This window comes from Musa acuminata, chromosome BXJ2-5, assembly GCF_036884655.1.
Source record: "Musa acuminata AAA Group cultivar baxijiao chromosome BXJ2-5, Cavendish_Baxijiao_AAA, whole genome shotgun sequence".
NCBI classification, from domain to species: domain Eukaryota; kingdom Viridiplantae; phylum Streptophyta; class Magnoliopsida; order Zingiberales; family Musaceae; genus Musa; species Musa acuminata.
Window position 1 is genome coordinate 40,143,359 of NC_088342.1, and position 19,589 is coordinate 40,162,947.

At 37.7% G+C, this 19,589-nt stretch overlaps 1 protein-coding gene and 1 long non-coding RNA gene across 4 annotated transcripts in view; both read left to right on the plus strand.

The window, feature by feature from the left end:
* The first annotated feature begins 264 nt into the window (after window positions 1–264).
* LOC103985737 (uncharacterized) lies at window positions 265–3,583 on the plus strand. Of its 2 annotated transcripts, none has more exons than XR_010487096.1 (4): window positions 265–945; window positions 1,141–1,337; window positions 2,975–3,154; window positions 3,275–3,583. It is a non-coding gene; the product is annotated as an uncharacterized LOC103985737 (long non-coding RNA). The 2 variants fall into 2 exon arrangements; XR_671754.3 differs by having other exon boundaries at window positions 298–677; window positions 3,275–3,559.
* Window positions 3,584–5,273: 1,690 nt separating this feature from the next.
* The window catches only part of LOC135584386 (kinesin-like protein KIN-UA), a 35,109-nt gene continuing 20,793 nt past the window's right edge, over window positions 5,274–19,589 (plus strand). The window contains exons 1-8 of one of the 2 annotated variants that reach the window (XR_010487097.1): window positions 5,274–5,616; window positions 7,603–7,697; window positions 7,813–7,935; window positions 10,345–10,530; window positions 12,548–12,769; window positions 12,979–13,138; window positions 14,030–14,179; window positions 14,517–14,605. Coding sequence is in view for 1 of the 2 variants with exons in the window: in XM_065109448.1 (XP_064965520.1) it covers window positions 5,469–5,616; window positions 7,603–7,697; window positions 7,813–7,935; window positions 10,345–10,530; window positions 12,548–12,769; window positions 12,979–13,138; window positions 14,030–14,179; window positions 14,517–14,605 (1,173 nt within the window). In the remaining variant the exon portion in view is untranslated. The remainder of the gene's footprint in view (window positions 5,617–7,602; window positions 7,698–7,812; window positions 7,936–10,344; window positions 10,531–12,547; window positions 12,770–12,978; window positions 13,139–14,029; window positions 14,180–14,516; window positions 14,606–19,589) is intronic. The other variant, XM_065109448.1, reaches the window with a different exon arrangement.

The following is a 19,589-nucleotide window of genomic DNA, read 5'->3' on the forward strand; positions in this document are numbered from 1 at the left end:
GAATGTATAACCTTTTTATCGGCATTCAAGTCATCAACTCTTGATATATTATCATCAAATTAATGTTTTAGATTTAAAATAAAATTTGAAGTCTTAACTTGATAAAAGAATGAGATATATTAGTATTATTTTAGATTAAAATTTATTCGATGAGGATTAAGAACTCTAGTTTTTATTATTTTCTTGTATACTGGTGGGTTGTATTTACACGTGTCTGCATCTCTGTAGTTCTAGAAATAGTTCAATTTCGTCGTCACGAAATTTACGAAAACAAATTAGATTAAATTCTTTTCAGACCCGAGTAATTGATGTAATCTCGATAATACGCTGTGATCAGTGTTTATATTATTTTATGTCATTTGGAAAATTGACTTAATAAAACAAGAAGTATGTGGAACCATAAATTAGTCCTGTCAATACGATGGATTAGTGTAGCCATTTGTTCCGCACCGTCATCTCTGGGGCTTTATGATTCGGGCAAACGATGCTGGTTACTTCGTGTTTCGTTATTGGATCAGTGGAGTCAGCCCACGCGACCGGCCCTTTCTCGAGGTCTACTGCTGTGCGCTACCGGTTTGGAGTTAGGGTTATTTATCGTCGGCCGTGGATTGACGGAGAAGGCAGATGGCGGTCCACAACGGCTGCTGGGTCCTTCTCGGCTAGTACAACGGTGGCAAGTGAGCTCTCGTATTCGCTTAATTCCTCTTTCTCTCTTGCTAACTCGATTCCTTGCATTTATCTTTAGATCTTTTGTTGCCGGAATCGTCCGTGCTCGATCCGGATCCCGGCCATTGTTATCAGTTGTGGGAATCGTTTCGTTCCTGTGTTTCCTACCTTTACCGCTGAAATCTTGGTGAAATGATGCAACTTAGCTTAATTCTCCAACTCCGATTAGACTTCCACCATTTCGGCCCATGGCGGATCTTGAATCACGATACATGACATGTAGTCCATTGTTATTTTTCTTAAGCTAGCACATACCTTTTTCAATACCTACAATTATCTTCTTCTCCTTCTTCAGTCTTATCTTTATAACCATAATTTCTTTCTGAGTTAACTGAATGCCAGATTTTGAGATCTGACTTCTATATGTTGTGATTGCCAGTTTTGAAATGTTTGTTCTTTTATCTTTCATGTTAGTGAATAAAAACAATTGAAAGACTTCGAGAAGCGAGAATAATGTTGCAGCCAACTTTCTCAAGATCAAACTTATGCTGCGGATGGATCTGTATAATTTTTGGCGTCATTTCATTTGTGGTATTTTGTTATGCTGCAATAATATCCAAGCTTCTTTCAGAATCAAGAAGTCCGATATTATTTTCCATTCAAAATGACTGGTAAATGTTACATATCTCAGTCCCATTGTGGTAAAATTGAGTTTAAGATAATTGCCGATGGAATTGGTTTAGATAAAGTTTCCAGTAATGCTTGTATGTAATACGATCTATATCTCTATCTTTGAAGTTGTGAGTTGTCACAGATATTTTTGGAATCACTAGTAACTTCTTCCTTAAATAGGATTGATAAACACTTTATTTTATGCTCTGGATGTTTTTCTTTTATAATCATTGGACATGTTTGTTTTACTTGTTGCAAATGTTCATATGAGGAAGATTATGATAATTGAGTCTTTAAAGGGTGAAAGTGAATTTTAAGAGAATTTAACAGTGTCAATTGCTGGGTGGTTTATAAATTCGCTTGCATTCTATGTATGTATATACTTATGCATATATTTGAAGAAAATAGTAAAACTTAGCAAGTATCAGAATTATTTTGGAATTGAACTACTATATGAAGATAAAAGTGGTATGGATGAATATTGGTATTTGCTTTTTTGACATTTCACTAAGTATTTGTCCCCAGCTTGTCGCAGCATATCACAATCTTTTAGTGCCAGAAGTCCAATATTAGGATTTCTAAGGCATGTCACCATCTAATTTTTAATAGATATTTGTATTTAGACTATTCTTGACCAATTAAGAATACAATGACCGATGAGCTCCCAACAAGTTGAGTATATCTTCCAAGGCCAAAAAACCTGCAAATATTGGAATTGACTTTTTAGCTTGTCATATGGAAAAAGTCTAGAAATAATTAAAAATTCCATTGAGAATATGTAAAAACTTGCAAAGTCAGACAGAACTCAAGTTAGTCATAGACCATAACAACAATCAGCCAGCATCAATTTTTCGTGGTCATATTACAGATACACAGCACAAATATGGATCAATGACAACTATTCCCTCCCTAGTGCAAAAATTGGACTACAACAATCAGACAGAACTTGAGTTATACATAGACCATAACAACAATCAGACAGCATCAATCTTTTGTGATCATATCACAGATTCACAGCACAAATATGGATCAATGGCAACTATTCCCCCCCTATTGCATAAATTGGAATACAGAGTGAAGCAAAAGAATTAGAGCTCCGTGTAAAGTAGTTTGCTTTCTGGTACACAACTGGTTGAAAATTAGATAGTTTTTTTCTTTAGGGGAAAATTAGATACTCTCCAAGAGTTATCAGCAGTGCTTTCAAATGTTGCTTTGTTGCTGTTGTAATGCCTTTAGTGAATCGGCCATAGTCTAATGAGCTAGCAGCAATGCTTTCTAGTTTCTAATACACCCAGAAGCTCCTCCCTGCACCTGAGAACAGCAAGGTGTGCATGCACACATCTGGATCAAAACAGAAAACACAATGGTCCACTGGATTTTCTGGCCATAGCTAATCTCAAGTATACCAACAAAAAGCCATGAGGTCCCAACTATTTGGGGAATGACAATGTTTTATTCAGACTCCATCATCTCCATCGGTAAACAAAACAATATTGCAAAATATTTGCTGATAATTTGTAGGTTGAAATTTTAAAGCTACATCTACATTTAAGCAGATTATTATGTGCCTTCTCTATTTCACAGTTATACATTTTCTTGTCTTCTTCTCAATGTCTCATTTCTCTGTTGTCAGCAGGTACTATTGCTTTCTGGTTCCCCTTACACTACCTGTAATGATCATTTTGGTATATTTGCATTGGCTTAGTATGAAGCTCTTTAAACATGCGTGAAAAACTCCTTGTTTTCTGCCGCCACTGCAATAAGTTGCATACTTTTTGCCCCAAGGCTGGTTTCCCCCCAGATTTCTAGTTGGACTGTAAGAAGAATTATTCGAGCATTCATCCCCTTTAAAGTTTTTTTTATTCTTCAAATCAACTACTTCAATTCTACTTACTTTTCACGAGTCATAAATCATTTGACTTAAATTTCATTTCAGAAGCATATTTCAAAACCAGTGGAGATTCCTTGGTGATGCGTGTGGACATTTACCTTTCAGAGAAATTGCTGTGATGTTGATCTATTCTACAAAATGTTACAGGAGGTTGTCATTTTCATTAGAGCTTCTATCGTGCAGAGGTTGATGAAAAGAACGTATTTAGTTTGATTCACCTTACTCTCTCACATTATACAAAGATGCACAACCCCATTATTAATCAGCAACTGGTTCATTGGTAAATATTTGATTTAATATAATCATGTGTATATGCGATTGTACTTCTTATGTTGTAAAGATGGATTTGTCATATATTGTACCAGCAAGTCAGGTTGTAAACCGAAGTAGGATTAGGAATTCTATCCTCTCCTAAGAATTAAATTGATTCATAGAGCTAGATGAATTTACTGTCATTAAATTGGATATAAGTTTTTTTATATTGTATGATTATAAGATTATTATGTTAGCAAGTCAGTTATGTCATCAAATAGGACCATTTAGGAATAAAGCACGATGTTGAGACATTATTAGGCTCTCACATTACAAGGACGTCAAACCCTGTGAGAAGAATTTGAATTGTTTTAAATATTGTTGGATAATTCTATTACCATTAGCTACCCTAGGTAATGGATAACTTATTATATTGAATTGAATTGTTAATTTTTTTTTTCTCTTCCTCAACTTCCTCTCTCTCTTTCTCTCATGGATATCTCTTAGCTCTAAGTATGTTCTCCTTGTAACTACAAAACATAACTGTACATGCAGATATCAAAACAATTATACCAATTTGTTTTAGCGTACAATTGCCACATAAACCATTATAGTTGCAATCTATGACTATATATATAGTAAAGAGATTTTAGATATTTAATATTTTGGTATTTTCTGATATTTAGTGATATATGATTAACAACAGTGGATCTAAGTTTATCATAAATATTGTAACGAGTGATATATATAAAATATATTTAAGAATATAGATGGGCATATATATTTATATATAATACTAAAATTTGTAACAGCAACATGTGTTCGGTCTAACTTTGAAAGAATAGATATATAAAATCCCCAAGAATTAGTTATGGTTTAAATGCCAACTAACCAGCTAAGTAGTGGGCAGCATGAGATCCCAAAACACTAGTGGCTCGAAGAAGAGAGACGAACGGTGGATCCCTTTTAGTCTCACACGATCGCTCTAGTTGAACGGTCCAAAACGTCGAATCATAGCATCGCAATTCCGACGGCTCTGATCCCCCCTTATAATAATCTCATCGCTTTATTTCTCGCACGCGAAGTGGCCGCACAACAAGCGGGAATGCAGAGTGCTCAAACGTTCCCATTTTGCATGTTGGATCCTAACTCTTTGAGATTTACTGATTGATCCCTCGATTACTTTTATATTTTCCCTATAGAGCTCCTTTTATCATCTTATTCGCTTTCTCGGTCCGAGTGGTTCATATATATGTTTATATCTATATTTTTTTTTATATTGATATCATCAATTTTGATGGTTGACTCAAAATATAAAACTTATTGCATTACCTCGAGAGTTACAACTCAGTCGATTAGAGAATTTCACTAGAAATTAAAAAAATTATATCACGTTTCACTCTTTTCCAATATAAAAAAATTTAGGTCGAATTATATCTAATAAAATTCTTTCGACAATCAAGTTAGTATATTTTAAGTAACGATTTGATAAATTTAAAATAATAGTATAGTTGCAAAGATGGTTTTATATACTATTTATTGTATAATCATCATTGATTACAAAATATTGAATAAGTCTTGTTTAATCGAAAATAGTGGTTATAGATTTTTATTCTCCTATTCTTATATATGAGATTAATCTACAAAATTCTTGGGCTGGAATGCAAAATAATCTTTCTTTGGTTTAGTCGCTCCCTCCATCTAATTTAAAACAAGAGAACCGAGTAGAAGAGAGTTGTGGCGGTCGCGACGACGGTGAGGCGATCGTGCCGGCCTCAACTCGCGCGACGACGGTGTCGCAGGCGATTCCCTTTCTCCCTCCATCAATCCCTCTCCCACCTTATAAGACTTCCCACAAGATGACCAAGGAAGAGGGCGACGACATTTCTCCTACCATCAAACCCTCTCCATCAAGATCAAGAACAAGACCGAGAGGCGCACCCAGTTTCGCCATCGACACCTTAGGGTTGTTCCCGTGCCGTCCGCGATGGCGTCCAGCGCCCACTCCCGGGGATCGGTACGCACCGAGCGACAGGTTCCTCCCGCGAGGGGCAACGGCGGAGGGAACCCTCCGGCTCGCTCCAGGTCGTCCTCCGCCAAGCGTTCCTTGAGAGTCTCCTCCGATGATGACAAGAGTACCTCCTCTTGTTCTTTTTGTGTTTCTTTCTTATTGCTGTTCTTCATTGCTTACTTGGGTTCTTGGACGGTTCTGTTTCATGACCGTGAGAAGTGTGATTCTGGGTGATGCTAACATCGTTCCATACTTCAAGACGATGAAAACTTGTGGATAAATGATAGTGTATATTGCAGGCCTGGCTGCATTTATAGAGCAGTTTTACTCGTTACCTGATGGTTAGGAACCTTTCGTGTTGCTTAGAATTATGTAGTGCCTACTTTGAGACCAAGAGAGGAAGTCTTGATACTAGAGGGAGAAAGATCTAGAAAGACACAATTCGAGAAGCTTGGTTTAGAAATCCTAAAATGTAGATAATTATGTGGGATTGACTACTTGAGATAGGGTAGGCCTCCTCTATTGATGCTATTATTTGTTCTAGCTCTTAAATTTTATTAAGAACCTTCACTCTAGAAAGTAATTTGAAAGCTTTAAAGGCCCTGGAAATTCTGGTCCCTTTTCTAACCCCATCTCGCTTCACCTTGATGTTGAGAATCTAACTCCCATTTCCACATGGGAAATCCAAATATTCAGCCTAAGAATTACCTTATGGTACTTTGATTTTTCTCTGGTCTAGCCATTAACATTTTCAGAGACAAGATTAATTTTGTTCTTAAGTCTACCAGTTCTTTTCCTTTCTACCTTCTCTTACCCTTTTATGTTCTCACAAAAGAGGCAGATATGTTTCAGAGGGTGTTTCCATTAAAGGGAAAGACGCATCAAGTGATGCCAATTGGTCAACTATTTGCAGAAGTGAGAACTTAAATGGTTTGAGAGTAATCAATGTCAAAGATTTAAATTATACCATCATGTTGGGTAACTGGTGCTGGAGACTCCTAATAAGAGGAAACACCTTATGGAGAGAAAATTTTTAACTTCAAAAGAAGAAAAACCTTGCATGTCTCCCTTGTTTGGAGATGAAATCTTTATCAGAATAGACCCGCAAGGATTGCTTCAGATCATCTTCAGCAATGGGCAAATCATTAGATTTTGTAGGACTAATTATTTGACAGCAGTTTTATTGAAAATATTTATCCATTCATGTACTCTTCAATTCTGAGGCAGTAACTATTTGTGGCTTTGGTATTTTTAGAAGGAACTCATGATTAAGATATTACTTTGCTTCAGTGAATTGGCTTGTAGCTGAAGCTTTGTATTTGGTATTGCTCCTCCTTATCAACAAAATAGATAGGAAAAGACCCCCTTCATATTAAAAGAACATTATCTTGAGATTTTTTGTTTCTTTATTTTGTGAATTTTTAAATCTTGAAGCTAGTCCATATTGTAATTTAATATTGTGAAAGAGACACTTTCCACACTCTAAATGTTTTTACATATTTCCTTGGTAAACAGGTTCTCTTTGAGAAAAGTTGGATCTCATATGCCTCTTGCTTGCTTGTGGAGCTAATCCTGAGTCTACTAATCATATATATTTTTTGATGCATTTTAACTTTGTAGATGTGGAACCTTTTGTTCAACTAATTCAATGATGACCCTACCCTGAACTGTCACAATGAGATTTGAATGAGGTGAAGGAAATTTTACATTGCTAGAAAGTAGAGATGTTGTTGTGACAGTCTCTTTCTCTTGATTTTTTTGGTGTATTTGGAAGGAAAGGAAGTTTAGAGAAAGGATTTAAATCTTTATGCAATACTGGTTTTGGTAGCTTGTCCAACCTATATGGTATTAGTATACCAGTGTGCGTTCTTGTCACCCTCCCGGAAAATATGTATCTACATCCAGTAAATTGTACCATTAAGTTAGAAATTTGTTTAGCGCAATTCAAAAGTGCAATCAGGAGATGTTTTTGCTTTCTACTAATTTATCTTTGACAACTTTCTTTGATTTTCTTACATCTCTGTTGATTTAGCCAGTCCATTTTGTGCTATACTCTTTTATAGTCTTTTAGTTTGTCTGGTCGTATGATAATCAGCTCCTTTTATTACAGATTCTGGAAGAGTACGTGTAGCCGTTAGAGTTAGACCTAAGACCACTGAGGAAAATGATCTGGACTTTACGGATTGTGTTGAGCTACAGCCAGAGGTTCGACATTTTATTACATTAGGGTGCACTAATGTGGATATTTCTCCTGATTTAACAATTAAATCATAAGATTGATTTTTTTATCATATTAAATTCTTTAATTGATGTCTTTCAGTTGAGGAGACTTAAATTGAAAAAAAATAATTGGAGTTCTGAGTCCTATAGATTTGATGAGGTTTTTACAGAAAGTGCTTCTCAAAGGCGTGTTTATGAAGCTGTTGCAAAGCCTGTAGTGGAGGTTAGTTGTGTATATTCCATTGTTTTTTTCACTTGATGGAATGGAGATGTGCTTGCACATGCATAACAAGTCTATTTTTGAATCTTGACTAGACTTTAATTAAGAATGTGTTCCATCAGCCCTATGCCATGTCCAGTAATTTTATTTTCAATTAGAAATTAGAACTACAACTAAGTGTTCACAGATCTAATTTTTTTGTTTTATTTTTTCTTGTAATAACATGGCACTATCTCAATTTCCTCATCTGTCATGCATCTGTCTTAGGATTATGTTGAGACCATTGTGAAGTGATCTTATGTGGTGGATTTTGATTTTAATTTGTTATTTCTTGAAGTTTTATGTCATATATTTGTATATCTTCTTATGCTTCTGTGAAATGCCACTGTTTAATCATACTTTGTATTAAGGATTGAAATCTTGCTCTACCACTGAAATCAATTAGTGTTTGGACCAGTACGGTATTAATATACGAATCGGTTTACTGACATTCAGTACTGGTCAATACTAGGTGACCATATAGAGAGAGAACATGAGTAGGCAACGATGATGTGAATAGGAGGATGTGATGGCGATGTCGATGAGGAGGAGGTGACAATGCAGAGGAGGATGAGTTGGTGGAGGAGGATGAATTGGGGAGGAGAAGAAGGAATATAACAGGAGGAGGCAGAGGTGGTGAAGGAAGAGGCAGAGAATAGTAGGTGGCAATGACGAGGGAGGAGAGAAAGAGAAGACAAATATCAATAGTTGCCTATGGCTTATTAAAAAAATATCTAGTACCCCTATTGAGTCATGTTGGGAAAAGGAGAAGAAGAAGAGGAAGCAAAGGAAAAGAAGAAAGTGGTGGCGGAGGAGATAGAGAGAACAACGATCAATAGCTATCAATTCTTGAAAGAAAAGGTCTCCAATACTGGGCAATAGGATAGAGCTTGGTATTGGACAGTAGGCTTATCGCTCGGTACAGTTCAGTATCAATAAGCTTATTGTCTGGCAAGCCTGGTGTGATCAAAACTTTGAAGCTTGCTTTAGTATGAAAAATGCACCTTTTGAATTTTACAGAGCATTTGAACCTTTAATAAATCAACATATATGTTCATTTTTTTGTCAGCGTTCTATTAGTTGAAGCCTTTAAACTAAGGAATAACTTATTGTAGTTTGGTAGCCGAAATAATCTTCTGATGATATCTATGTGAATGCAACCTTCTCAATTAGTACCTAATTCTTGATTCAATTCATTCACTAGCGGAAAAGAGGCAACCTTCTTTGATGTTTATAATTGTGTAAGCTCCACCATTCCAATATCCTGTAATTCTCCTTCAGTTTCAACCTTTAAAGACACACTTATAATTTTACCACTTTCCTAGATATTAGTTTGATAAGGAAGGCAAATAATCTTCCAACTGATGTTGCATTTCTTCCAACATATGCAGGGTTCATTTATGCATCTAATACTGTGTTGTGTAACAGAGCATGAACATGTGCAATTTGATTTAAATTCGTACACCTTGCATTTGATCACTTATATCTTTACAAATGTGCACATGGGATGATGACATTGACATAATAGGAATGCAACATACAATTGAATGTATGATATGTTTCAATTATGTATATATTACAGTTCAGTTCTTTTTTAACCATACAATTGGTTGCACCTGGAGATTGTGTCAGTTACTTTCTGATGCAAATAATTTTCTAGGTGCTTCTTTAGTTTACAATATTGGGGCAGTACAACTTCATTTGGTCCTGGACTTCTAGTACTTTGTTCTTAGCTTAAGACCAATAAAAAAATATTTTTTATTAATAATTGGAAACCACAAACACTATCAGTGGGGTCAGTTGAAAAACTATCGAGTATTTTAAAAGCACCCGTTCCAAAATCAGCACCCACAACAGCACTGATATTTTTTCAGTGTCAATGTTTACGACTCCAGCCCACACCAGCACTGACCCGCATTCACCAGCAAAAACCACAAATATTTCCTTTTGTTGATGTTTGTTGGTACATGATCGACACTTCACTGCATTCACGAGAGTACTCATTGATATGTTGTCTCCAGTATAAATCCACTGAATTGCTCCAGTGGAAATGGTTCAGATGCCTTCTTATATTAGTAATCTGAAATCTGGATGCTTTTCATTGATTATATTCCTTAGAAGATGGTTTGTTAAACCTTTGTTTTTGGTACTCTAATTCACTTATTCAGATGCCTTCTTATAGTAGTAATTTGGAATCTGGATGTTTTTCGTTGCTGTTGATTATATCTCTTAGGAAATTGTTTAACTGAATTGTGTAGAATTGTATATCATATAGTTGTTCAGAAACTTGTAAAGTATATTTATCATATTTATTTTGAGATTCTTTTAGATGGGCTTATTCAATGCATCCTTCATTTTGACATGCCTTTGCAGAGTGTTTTAGATGGGTATAATGGGACTGTGATGGCTTACGGTCAAACAGGCACTGGTAAAACTTACACAGTTGGTCGACTTGGGAAAGATGACCCATCTGAACGTGGTATTATGGTTAGAGCTTTGGAGGATATTTTTGCTAATATATCTCCTGGCTCTGATATCATGGCGATTTCCTACTTGCAGGTTTGTGAAATAGAATCTCTGCTACCTTGTTCTTTTAGCATTGTGCACTTGTATAGGCTTTGTATAAGTGTTGCATTATACTTGTTTATTCATTATTCCTGGCCAGGACATTTTTTATAAACTCGAACTTGGTAGAATGCAGTTGAAGAGTATATTATTCATGACTCATGAGTTCCATTACCTGCTTCATTATATTGGACCATATAGTTTTTAGCCAAACATTGTAAGTTTCAGATAATAACCAATCTTCCTGCCAAAAGCGTTGACTTGGTTTTGTCCAGTATTACCAGTTTTGGTGGTTTCAATCATTGGTTTGATGTTTTGGGCAACAGACTTGTGATCTCTGGATCAGTGATTTAAAAGCGTTAGGCGCCGAGGTCCAAAAACGCCCGAGGCGCTAGGCGCTCGCCCGAGCGAAGTGAGGCGCTAAAATATAAAAATATATAATATAATTAATAAATATAATTATTTAAAATTAAAAAAATATGCTATTAAATTAAGAAAGGGAGCGGGAAAGGGAGCGGCGAGCAGCGGGAGGCGCGAGCGGCGACAGAGGTAGCGTTTGCGAGCAGCGACAGCGGCGAGCAGCGGGAGGCGTGAGCGACGACAGAGGCAGCGTTTGTGAGCAGCGACAGCGGCAGCGGGAGCAGGAGCGGCGAGCAGCGGGAGGCGCGAGCGGTGACAGAGGCAGCGTTTGCGAGCAGCGACAGCGGCGAGCGGTGACAACGGAAACGTTTGCGAGCAGCGAGATCGGGATCGGGATCGGGAGCGGCAGCGGCGAGGGTTAGGGTTGGGTTCTCACTTATATCGATTTTAGTTGGTTCGATTAAACCAACTAACCATCAGAGACCGAACCAGGACCGAACCAGACCTAAAATCCTGGTTCGGTCGCCTTGGTTAACCCAGGCGCTCGCCCGAAGCGCCCAGCGCCTGGGCTCGGGCGAGCGCCCAGGCAGCGCCTGTTTGAAGCGTGCCGCTTGGGAGATTAGCGAGGCGCTCGGGCCTCGTCTCGCCTCGCCCGAGCGCCTAGGCGAGCGCCTTTTTAAATCACTGCTCTGGATGGACCGGCATGGGTCTGGTACATGCTGGTGTACTGATATACGATACACTGATAGGTGCTGCATAACTTTTTTTTAAAGATTCAAGTATATATGATACTGGGAGGCACATGCAATGGTCTGTGCTGCCATTACGTGCCGGTCTGGACAAAATGTAGAACCATGGTTTCAACACAAATCTCTCTCTGGTAAAGCCTCAAGGCTGTATGCAGAAATCTGGTAAGCTGTAAAGAGGAAAAGGAGACAAATTTATGTTTGTTTTTGTACCACCACTTCTGGTCATTTAAATTTTGTTGGACAGTATACATTTATGTTTGTTTTTGTTCCACCACTTCTGGTCATTTAAATTTTGTTGGACAGTATACATCTTTATTAATTTAACACTACAAATCTATTTTTTTAGTATTATTTTTTCTTCTGTGAGGAACTACCATATGTAATCTTCACCTGGGAACTTTGTTTTTTGACATAAACTATTAATTTTTGGAGTGATTTTGTCATTTACTTTCCGATCTGTTTACTTCTCCATGGTTTCTTTGTTTGTACTCCTGCTTTTTTAATCTTCTAAAATCTAAAGGACACTTTCTATATTGAAGACAATTTAAAATTTTGAAGAATAGTATGTCATTGGAAAGCAACTTGAGTGACCATGATTCTGATGGAAATAGCTGCTTCTCCACTTAAGTTGCATTGGTTGACCGTTCCCAAATGCCGAATTCGCCAGTGTTTCATGCACTAGGGTGCCTTTGAACTACATGAGGAAATAACGTTATATCCCTTGAAAGTGTTGAGCATTTGCAAAAAATTCTTAATGAATGTTTGGTTAGTGGTGTAATTAAATTATTTGAAAATTTTACTCCTCACAGTTGAAAGAATTTCCTTACATGTTACAGCGTAGTCAATACAATTTTTTCTAAATATAATAAGGGTGATTGCCTTATTCTTGTTTTCTTCTTTAGTTGTACCTAGAAACCATACAAGATCTGCTGGCACCAGAGAAAACTAACATCCCTGTAGTTGAGGATCCAAAGACTGGTGAGGTGTCCCTGCCTGGTTCTGCAATTGTTCAGATAAAAGATCTTAATCAATTCTTGGAGCTGTTGCAAGTTGGTGAAGCAAACCGCCATGCTGCGAATACTAAGCTAAATACTGAATCATCTCGAAGTCATGCAGTACTAGTGGTGGGTGCAACTCCTGTAATAGTTTTTGTTGTCTAGTTCTGTTTTATCTTTATTTCTTTCATGATATAATTTATTGCAGTTGTATATTTTTTGTTTCTACTCCCATCTTTTATTATTTCAAGGTTAGAATTTTTTTAATTGTCTATGTTTGCATTATTATTTGATCAGAGTTATCTTCTGCCTATCCTTGCTTTTTGACATGTATCTAGGTCCATATTAATAGATCTTTGGAAGGAAAAAAGGAAAATGATGCCTCCTCCCTGGCTAATGTTACAAATAGTGAGCTATCTTCTCACCATTTACCACATCTTTTGAAAAGCAAGTTGCTGATTGTTGACCTTGCAGGATCAGAAAGAATAGATAAATCAGGTATGCTTATATTGATACATTTTTTTTAATATTATTTCCTTCTTTCATGTGCAATATTATGATATAGATGATTTAGTGGCAGGATCAGGGTTCATATGCTAGAATCATGGCTTTTATGCAATTACGAAGATGTGATGCTGTCAAGTGTTTACCCAAATGATTCAGAATATTTTCTAATTTCATCGGGAACTTAGCTTTAATCACAGGCTCTACTCTGATGACAACCATTAAATCGAACTAGATTGTTCAAGTCCACTAATGTTGAGAACGTTGCATTACTGGCTTTAAGCATGGTACTAAACTTTGGCCTTAGCTTGGCCAAGGCTACTCTCAAATGTTTCAGTTGCATCAACAGGCTTTTTGGAATGTAATTGTTGAACCATACTTCAGGCTCTGTACTCATAAACAAATCATTAAGGTTCGCATCATTGGTCCCTGTAAGCTTAATAATGGCACGGAGAACTGCTTGGCTTCCAATGAGTAAAATCTCCATTGGGAAGTGAGAGCGTCCTCTTGCTATGTGATATTCCATCAATGCATGGCATTAAACTTGACTAAGTGGAAGGTTGAGATAAAGCATCCATTAAGTCTTAGAAATTTAAATATTGTGAGTTGACAAAATTTGAGAAAACTAAATAATCCAGAATGAAGTTGGTAAATGAAGTAACGTACTTTATCTGCAAATGATCTTTGTCAAGAGTTGATGGATTAGCTCAATCGAAGTTTCCTTTACGTACTTTAATTTGAACATTTATGCTGGTTGATGATCTAGTTTATACCCATTATGTTTCAGGTTATGATTCGAGAGATATTAGTCTGATAATTAAAAGTTCTGAGAAGTCATTAGCAGCTTACATCACATCTCTTCACTATGCCAATCAAATTTTGTAGGCATTGAAGGCCACATGATTGAGGAGACTAAATTTATTAATCTTTCGCTGACTTCCTTGGGGAAATGCATTAATGCACTAGCTGAGAACAGTCCTTATATACCAACAAGAGAGTCCAAGCTCACGAGGTTGCTTCGTGATTCATTTGGAGGTGATTTTATCTACCTTTTGCTTCTGAATTGATTTGTTATTATTTTTTCTTTTAATCTCTTAGAATCAAATGTCAGCACTTTTCTTTTTAGTGGCAGAGACTTTCTGTATCGCATTGTGCTTTTCATTCTGGATTGTTTCTGTTTGGTATTTGTGTACCACTCTCCTAATGTTTTATGATTCACTAGTTATTGTGTTTCCATAATGAACGGAACCAGTAGATGTTTGTGTGATGAAAATGATGACAAATGTTGCTGTTACTTGTTTTGTTCTATAAGAGTTCATTTTGCTTTGTAAATGAAGTTTACATGTGATCTTATTTTAACCTCTATTTGTAGGCACTGCACGGACATCTCTCATAGTTACGGTTGGTCCATCAGCACGATACTATTCTGAAACAGCAAGTACAATAATGTTTGGACAGAGGGTTAGTATTGTTGAAAAACAATGGAAAGAGTTATAGTTGTGTGTAGCATATGCATATTTATGGAAGATAGTGTTCTTATCTGTCTTCTTCTAAAAGTTTCAGGTTCAACCTTCTAGACTGTTTGTTCAATTTTTGTATGTAGTTTTAAGTGCATTATCTTATTTAACATGACAGAAACATAACAAAAGATCGTCTTCCACTTTATTGTATACCCTTTCATCCAGTTTTATCGAGGCTAACTTCTGCTTGTTCCAATAAATGGATGGAAGGTATATTTTGGCAAATATTAAAATGTGTCCTTTTTTAAAATGTTAAATGTTACTCCACAGAAACAGCATCTTCATGAATTATTTAAATACACACCATGTTTTTACTTAAGATGAAATCATCTGATGCCCTAAGTAAGCCTTTCCAAATGCTTATTATAAGAAATACTATTAGGGCACCTAGGTGGTTCACCTGGGTCAGATTGGGTGCCTGGTGCCTGAGGCTTGCTTTTTCTCTTATGCAGTCGCTAGTTACAAATAATTATTACCAAGGAGTGATGGGATTTGACTTAGAAAATTAGGAAAAAAAATATTTATCATTTTGACTAATGCAACAAGTGCGAATTTTTTGGCAATTACTAGATTGGTTGCTCCAATATTCTTTATTGTGGTTTTATTTTATCTTCTAATTTTATGTATGTTTGTAATTTGAGTAATACCTCCTGTTAAAACACCATTAAATGAAACATTGAGGTGAAGATTTAACAAGTTTTTGGATTCTTGTTCAAATGTTCAGTATGAGCCAGTGACTATCAAGAACATCTTTTCTCTATTGATAAGTTAATGCAGTAGATCATATGGTATTTTATATAATATTTTTGGGAAATATAAAATGTTTAAAGTGCTTGTAAATTTTATATATTATTTTTATGATATTTTTCCCTAGAAGCCTGCTTGTGCACATGGCCTAAAAGCTTTAAGAGTTCACTGCCCATGCCTTTTGACTTTTGACAATCTTGAATTAACAATGCTAGCAAGATACGTGCTGATACACCTTTCAAGTTTCACACACATTTAGAGAGAGAGGTTTCAGCTTCAAGAAGGCTAATCATATCTTGATGTGAGGAGATGAATGGTTACTGTGATAGAACCCTTGCAGATTCTAAACTTGGGGTTGATCTCTTTAGGGGATTGGTCTCCTTGGAACTTTATAGGGGTTTCTCCCTCCAAGTTGCTACTCAAAGGTTATAGAAAAGATTCATCTATTGCTTTTGAAAAGAGAAGGAATACATGACTATTTATAGAGCTTCTAAACCCTAACTCCTAATAGGACTCCTACTCGAGACTCCTACTTCTAACCAACTCCTAATAGGACTCCTACTCAAGACTCATATTCCTTTACAACTCCTAATTCTTCTCTAAGAAACAACCTCCTAACCCTAGCCGGCCTCTTCACCTCTTTAATAGGGGTCAGCTTAGATAGGTTTTATATGAATATCCCTCTCAATTAGGACTCTCCTAGCTAGAGTCCTAACAGACCCGCCCTCTTCAAATCAGCCTTGTCCTCGAGGCTGACGATTCATAAATTCTGGGAATTTGATCTTTAAGTAGTTATAGTTCTCCCAAGTGGCATCTTCTGTTGGTCGGTTCGCCCACTGTATTAGCACTTCAGTAGTGGGTCGTCGTCGTCGAGTCACGATCCGTCGATCAATAATGGCACTTGGCTGGGTTTGGAGTTCTTCTTGGGTAGTCATATTTGGTGGGTGGCTTTGAGTTGTCTCCAAGCACCTATTTACAACTTCCGTCTAATCATTAGTTTGTGGGTGATATGTCGTACTCCTTTTCAATTTAGTACCCTGTATATGAAATAACTTTGTCCAAAATCTGCTCGTGAAGATGCAAGTAGAATTTGTCACAAGCACAATCCGTCCCTTATAGCGTAATTCTTTTGGGTTCCAATTGTAATGAGCCACGGAGCTTGGTGCTTCCTCCAATTTTTTTATGATCTTACTGGTCTCCGGATCTTCCTGCTATTCCCTCTTAATATCCTTAAGGAAGTCACTAGTTGAAAGTGAAATGACCAAAAATTCAGCTTGCTTTGGAAGCCATAAAAGCGCATATGCAACAATATTCTCTTTCCCTTTTTTGTAAGTTATTTCATAATCATATACAAGAAGCTTTATTACCCATTTTTGTTGCTCGGGAGAAGATATCTTCTGCTCCAAGAAATATTTTAGGCTTTTATGGTTGTTCTTGATTTGAAAGCGTCACCCGATCAAGTACGATCTCTATTTGGCCACCGCATGTACAATCGTGAGCATCTCCTTGTCATAAATAGTCATTTTGAGATGGGAAGGAGATAATGCCTTACTGGTATAAGCGAGGGGGCGGCCATCTTGCATTAGTACAACACCAATTCCGACACCAGAGGCATCAGCTTCAATAACGAAAGTCTTGCCGAAGTCGAGTAGCGCTAGTACGGGCGTTGTCGTCATTACGACTTTAAGTTTGTTGAAGGCAGTGGTGGCTTTGTCTAACCATTGGAAAGCATCTTTGTTCAGCAAGGAAGTAATTGGTGCACTGATCTTTTCATCGTTTTTTATGAACTTGCGGTAGTAGCCTATTAAACCGAGAAAGCCACGTAGCAATTTTATTTTCCTCAAGGTCGACCAGTTCTGCATTACTCCAATTTTGGAGGGGTACACTGCCACACCTTCCTCTGATATGATATGCCCAAGATATTCCACCTTCTGTTGAAGAAAACAAAAATTCGTAGTGGTCGTTGTGTGTTCAAAAGGTGATTTTTGGTATGTCTTCTTTGCACACTTGTATTTGATGATACCCGGATCAAAGGTCCAGCTTTGTGAAGATTTGTGCTCTCTTTCATCTAGCAATTCATCGACTATTGGAATAAGGTATTTGTTCTTGATGGTTATGCCATTGAGAGCTCGGTAATCAACATACAATCGCCATGCTCTGTCTTTCTTTCGTACGAGGAGCACCGGTGAAGAGTAGGGGCTACAACTTGGTCGAATAACTCTTGTTTCGAGTATCTCTTTTACAATCCTTTCTATTTCATCCTTCTGGAGATGTGGATACTGATATGACTGCGTATTTGTTTGAGGTTTGCCTGGAAGAATCGTTATACAATGATCATGCCGATGGGTAAAAGGTAGGTTGCGCGGTTCGTCAAATATATTTGAAAATTCAGCAAGCAAAGGAAGTAGGTTTGGATCTTCAAATTCTATTGGCTCTCCCTTAGTTTGCTACTCAAGTTGTACCAAAATGCCGCTGCATGCTTTATACAAAACCTTCTCCATTTGTTGTGTACAAATTGTCGTTACGTCGCCCCCACGTTTCCCGTGCAATATCATATGTTTCTCCTTACTGTAAAATTTCATAATTAGTTTCATAAAATTTCAAGAAACATCACCTAATGTCGTCAACCATTTAATTCTGAGCATGGCCTCATGATCATCAATAGGGAGGAGGAAGAAATATGCAATTATCTCTTGGTCCTGCAGCAATAGTTTCACCCGCGGGCGCCTATGATTATACTTCAAAATCCATTCGTCGGCGACCTTAACGTCAAACTTGCTGCAATTCTCGATAGGTAAGGCCATCCGGACATCAACCTTACTGTTTAAAAAGTTATTAGTGCTGCCCGTGTCGATGAGAACAGTGATCGGTTGTTGTTTGAGAAGGCCTCCAACTTTCATCATTTGCGGGTTTGAGTAGCCGGCTAGTGCATGTACTGTAACTTCGGTCGGTTGTGGCTCTTCTTCTACATCTTCTTCTTCATGTTCAAGGCTCTCTTCTAGATGTTCAATGACTTCTTCTTCTACTGGTTCAATCATAAGAAGTCTCCTTTTACTACAGCGATGCTCACGGCTCCACGGCTCGTCGCAATGCCAACATAACCCCTTCGCAGATTGCTCCCGAAGTTCTTCTCTTGTCAAACCTTTTGGTGCAAGGACTCTGTTGATAGTAGGGGGGCTGAGGGCTTCGGTATTACTGGTTGGGGAGCAACCCTAGTCCTCCGGGCTTCATGGTTCAATTGCTCCTCTTGAAATCATGCGAAAGAGATGGCTGCCATAAGCGTGTATGGTTGTCGCGCTTTAACTTCTCCCCGGATCTTCGGTTTCAAGCCCTCAATGAAGGTCCCCAATAGTTGTTTTTGAGACCAATCATGAGTTTGATTAGATAACCTTTCAAACATGGTTTGGTACTCTTGAATGGTGGAGGTTTGTCGGATCTTTGCTAGTTGTCCGTCAATGTTCTCGTAATCGGTTGGTCTGAAGCGGATCAACAGTCCTTCTTTGAATTGTCGCTATGAGAGGACTCCATGAGTGTGTTCAAACCAGTCAAACCAGTGTATGGCATCCCCTTCAAGATGTATAGTTGCAATTTTCACCATAGATGCGTTCGCGGTTTTGTGGTACCGAAAATATCGCTCCGCGCGCGAGATCCAACCAATCGGGTATCCTTCTTCCCATCTAGGGAAGTCCACCCTCATGCGTGGATAGTTGGGGTCGGTCATAGAGCCTCCCCTCCCTTGGAAGTCATCTCTTCGGGCTTTGTGCGATTGGGCAGAGCTCTCTCCTTGATGTGATTTCTTCAGGCTTGGTGGTCGGCCCAATCTGAGTTCGGTAAAGAGCGTCCGAATCTTATCCTTTATTCGCGTCTCGAAGGCTATGAATTTAACATTGATTGCCTCCTCAAATGCCATAGTATATGCCGCCAAATCTGTGATGTTAAGATCTCTCTTTTGTTGTCGGGTTAAAGGCATGTATAGGTTGAGAGAATTGATGGTCGAAAGGGTTGGTGGATTGGTGGATGTAGGCTGCGGTTTAGGCTTGTTTTGTGGCTGTTTTGGGTGCAGTTTGAGGGTGTGGTTTGGTGGAGTTATAGGGCTGTGGATGAAAGTTTTGGATCTGTGGTAGATGACAGCAAAGTTTTGATAGAAATCAGTGGAAGTTGCTGCAAGTATGTGCTGT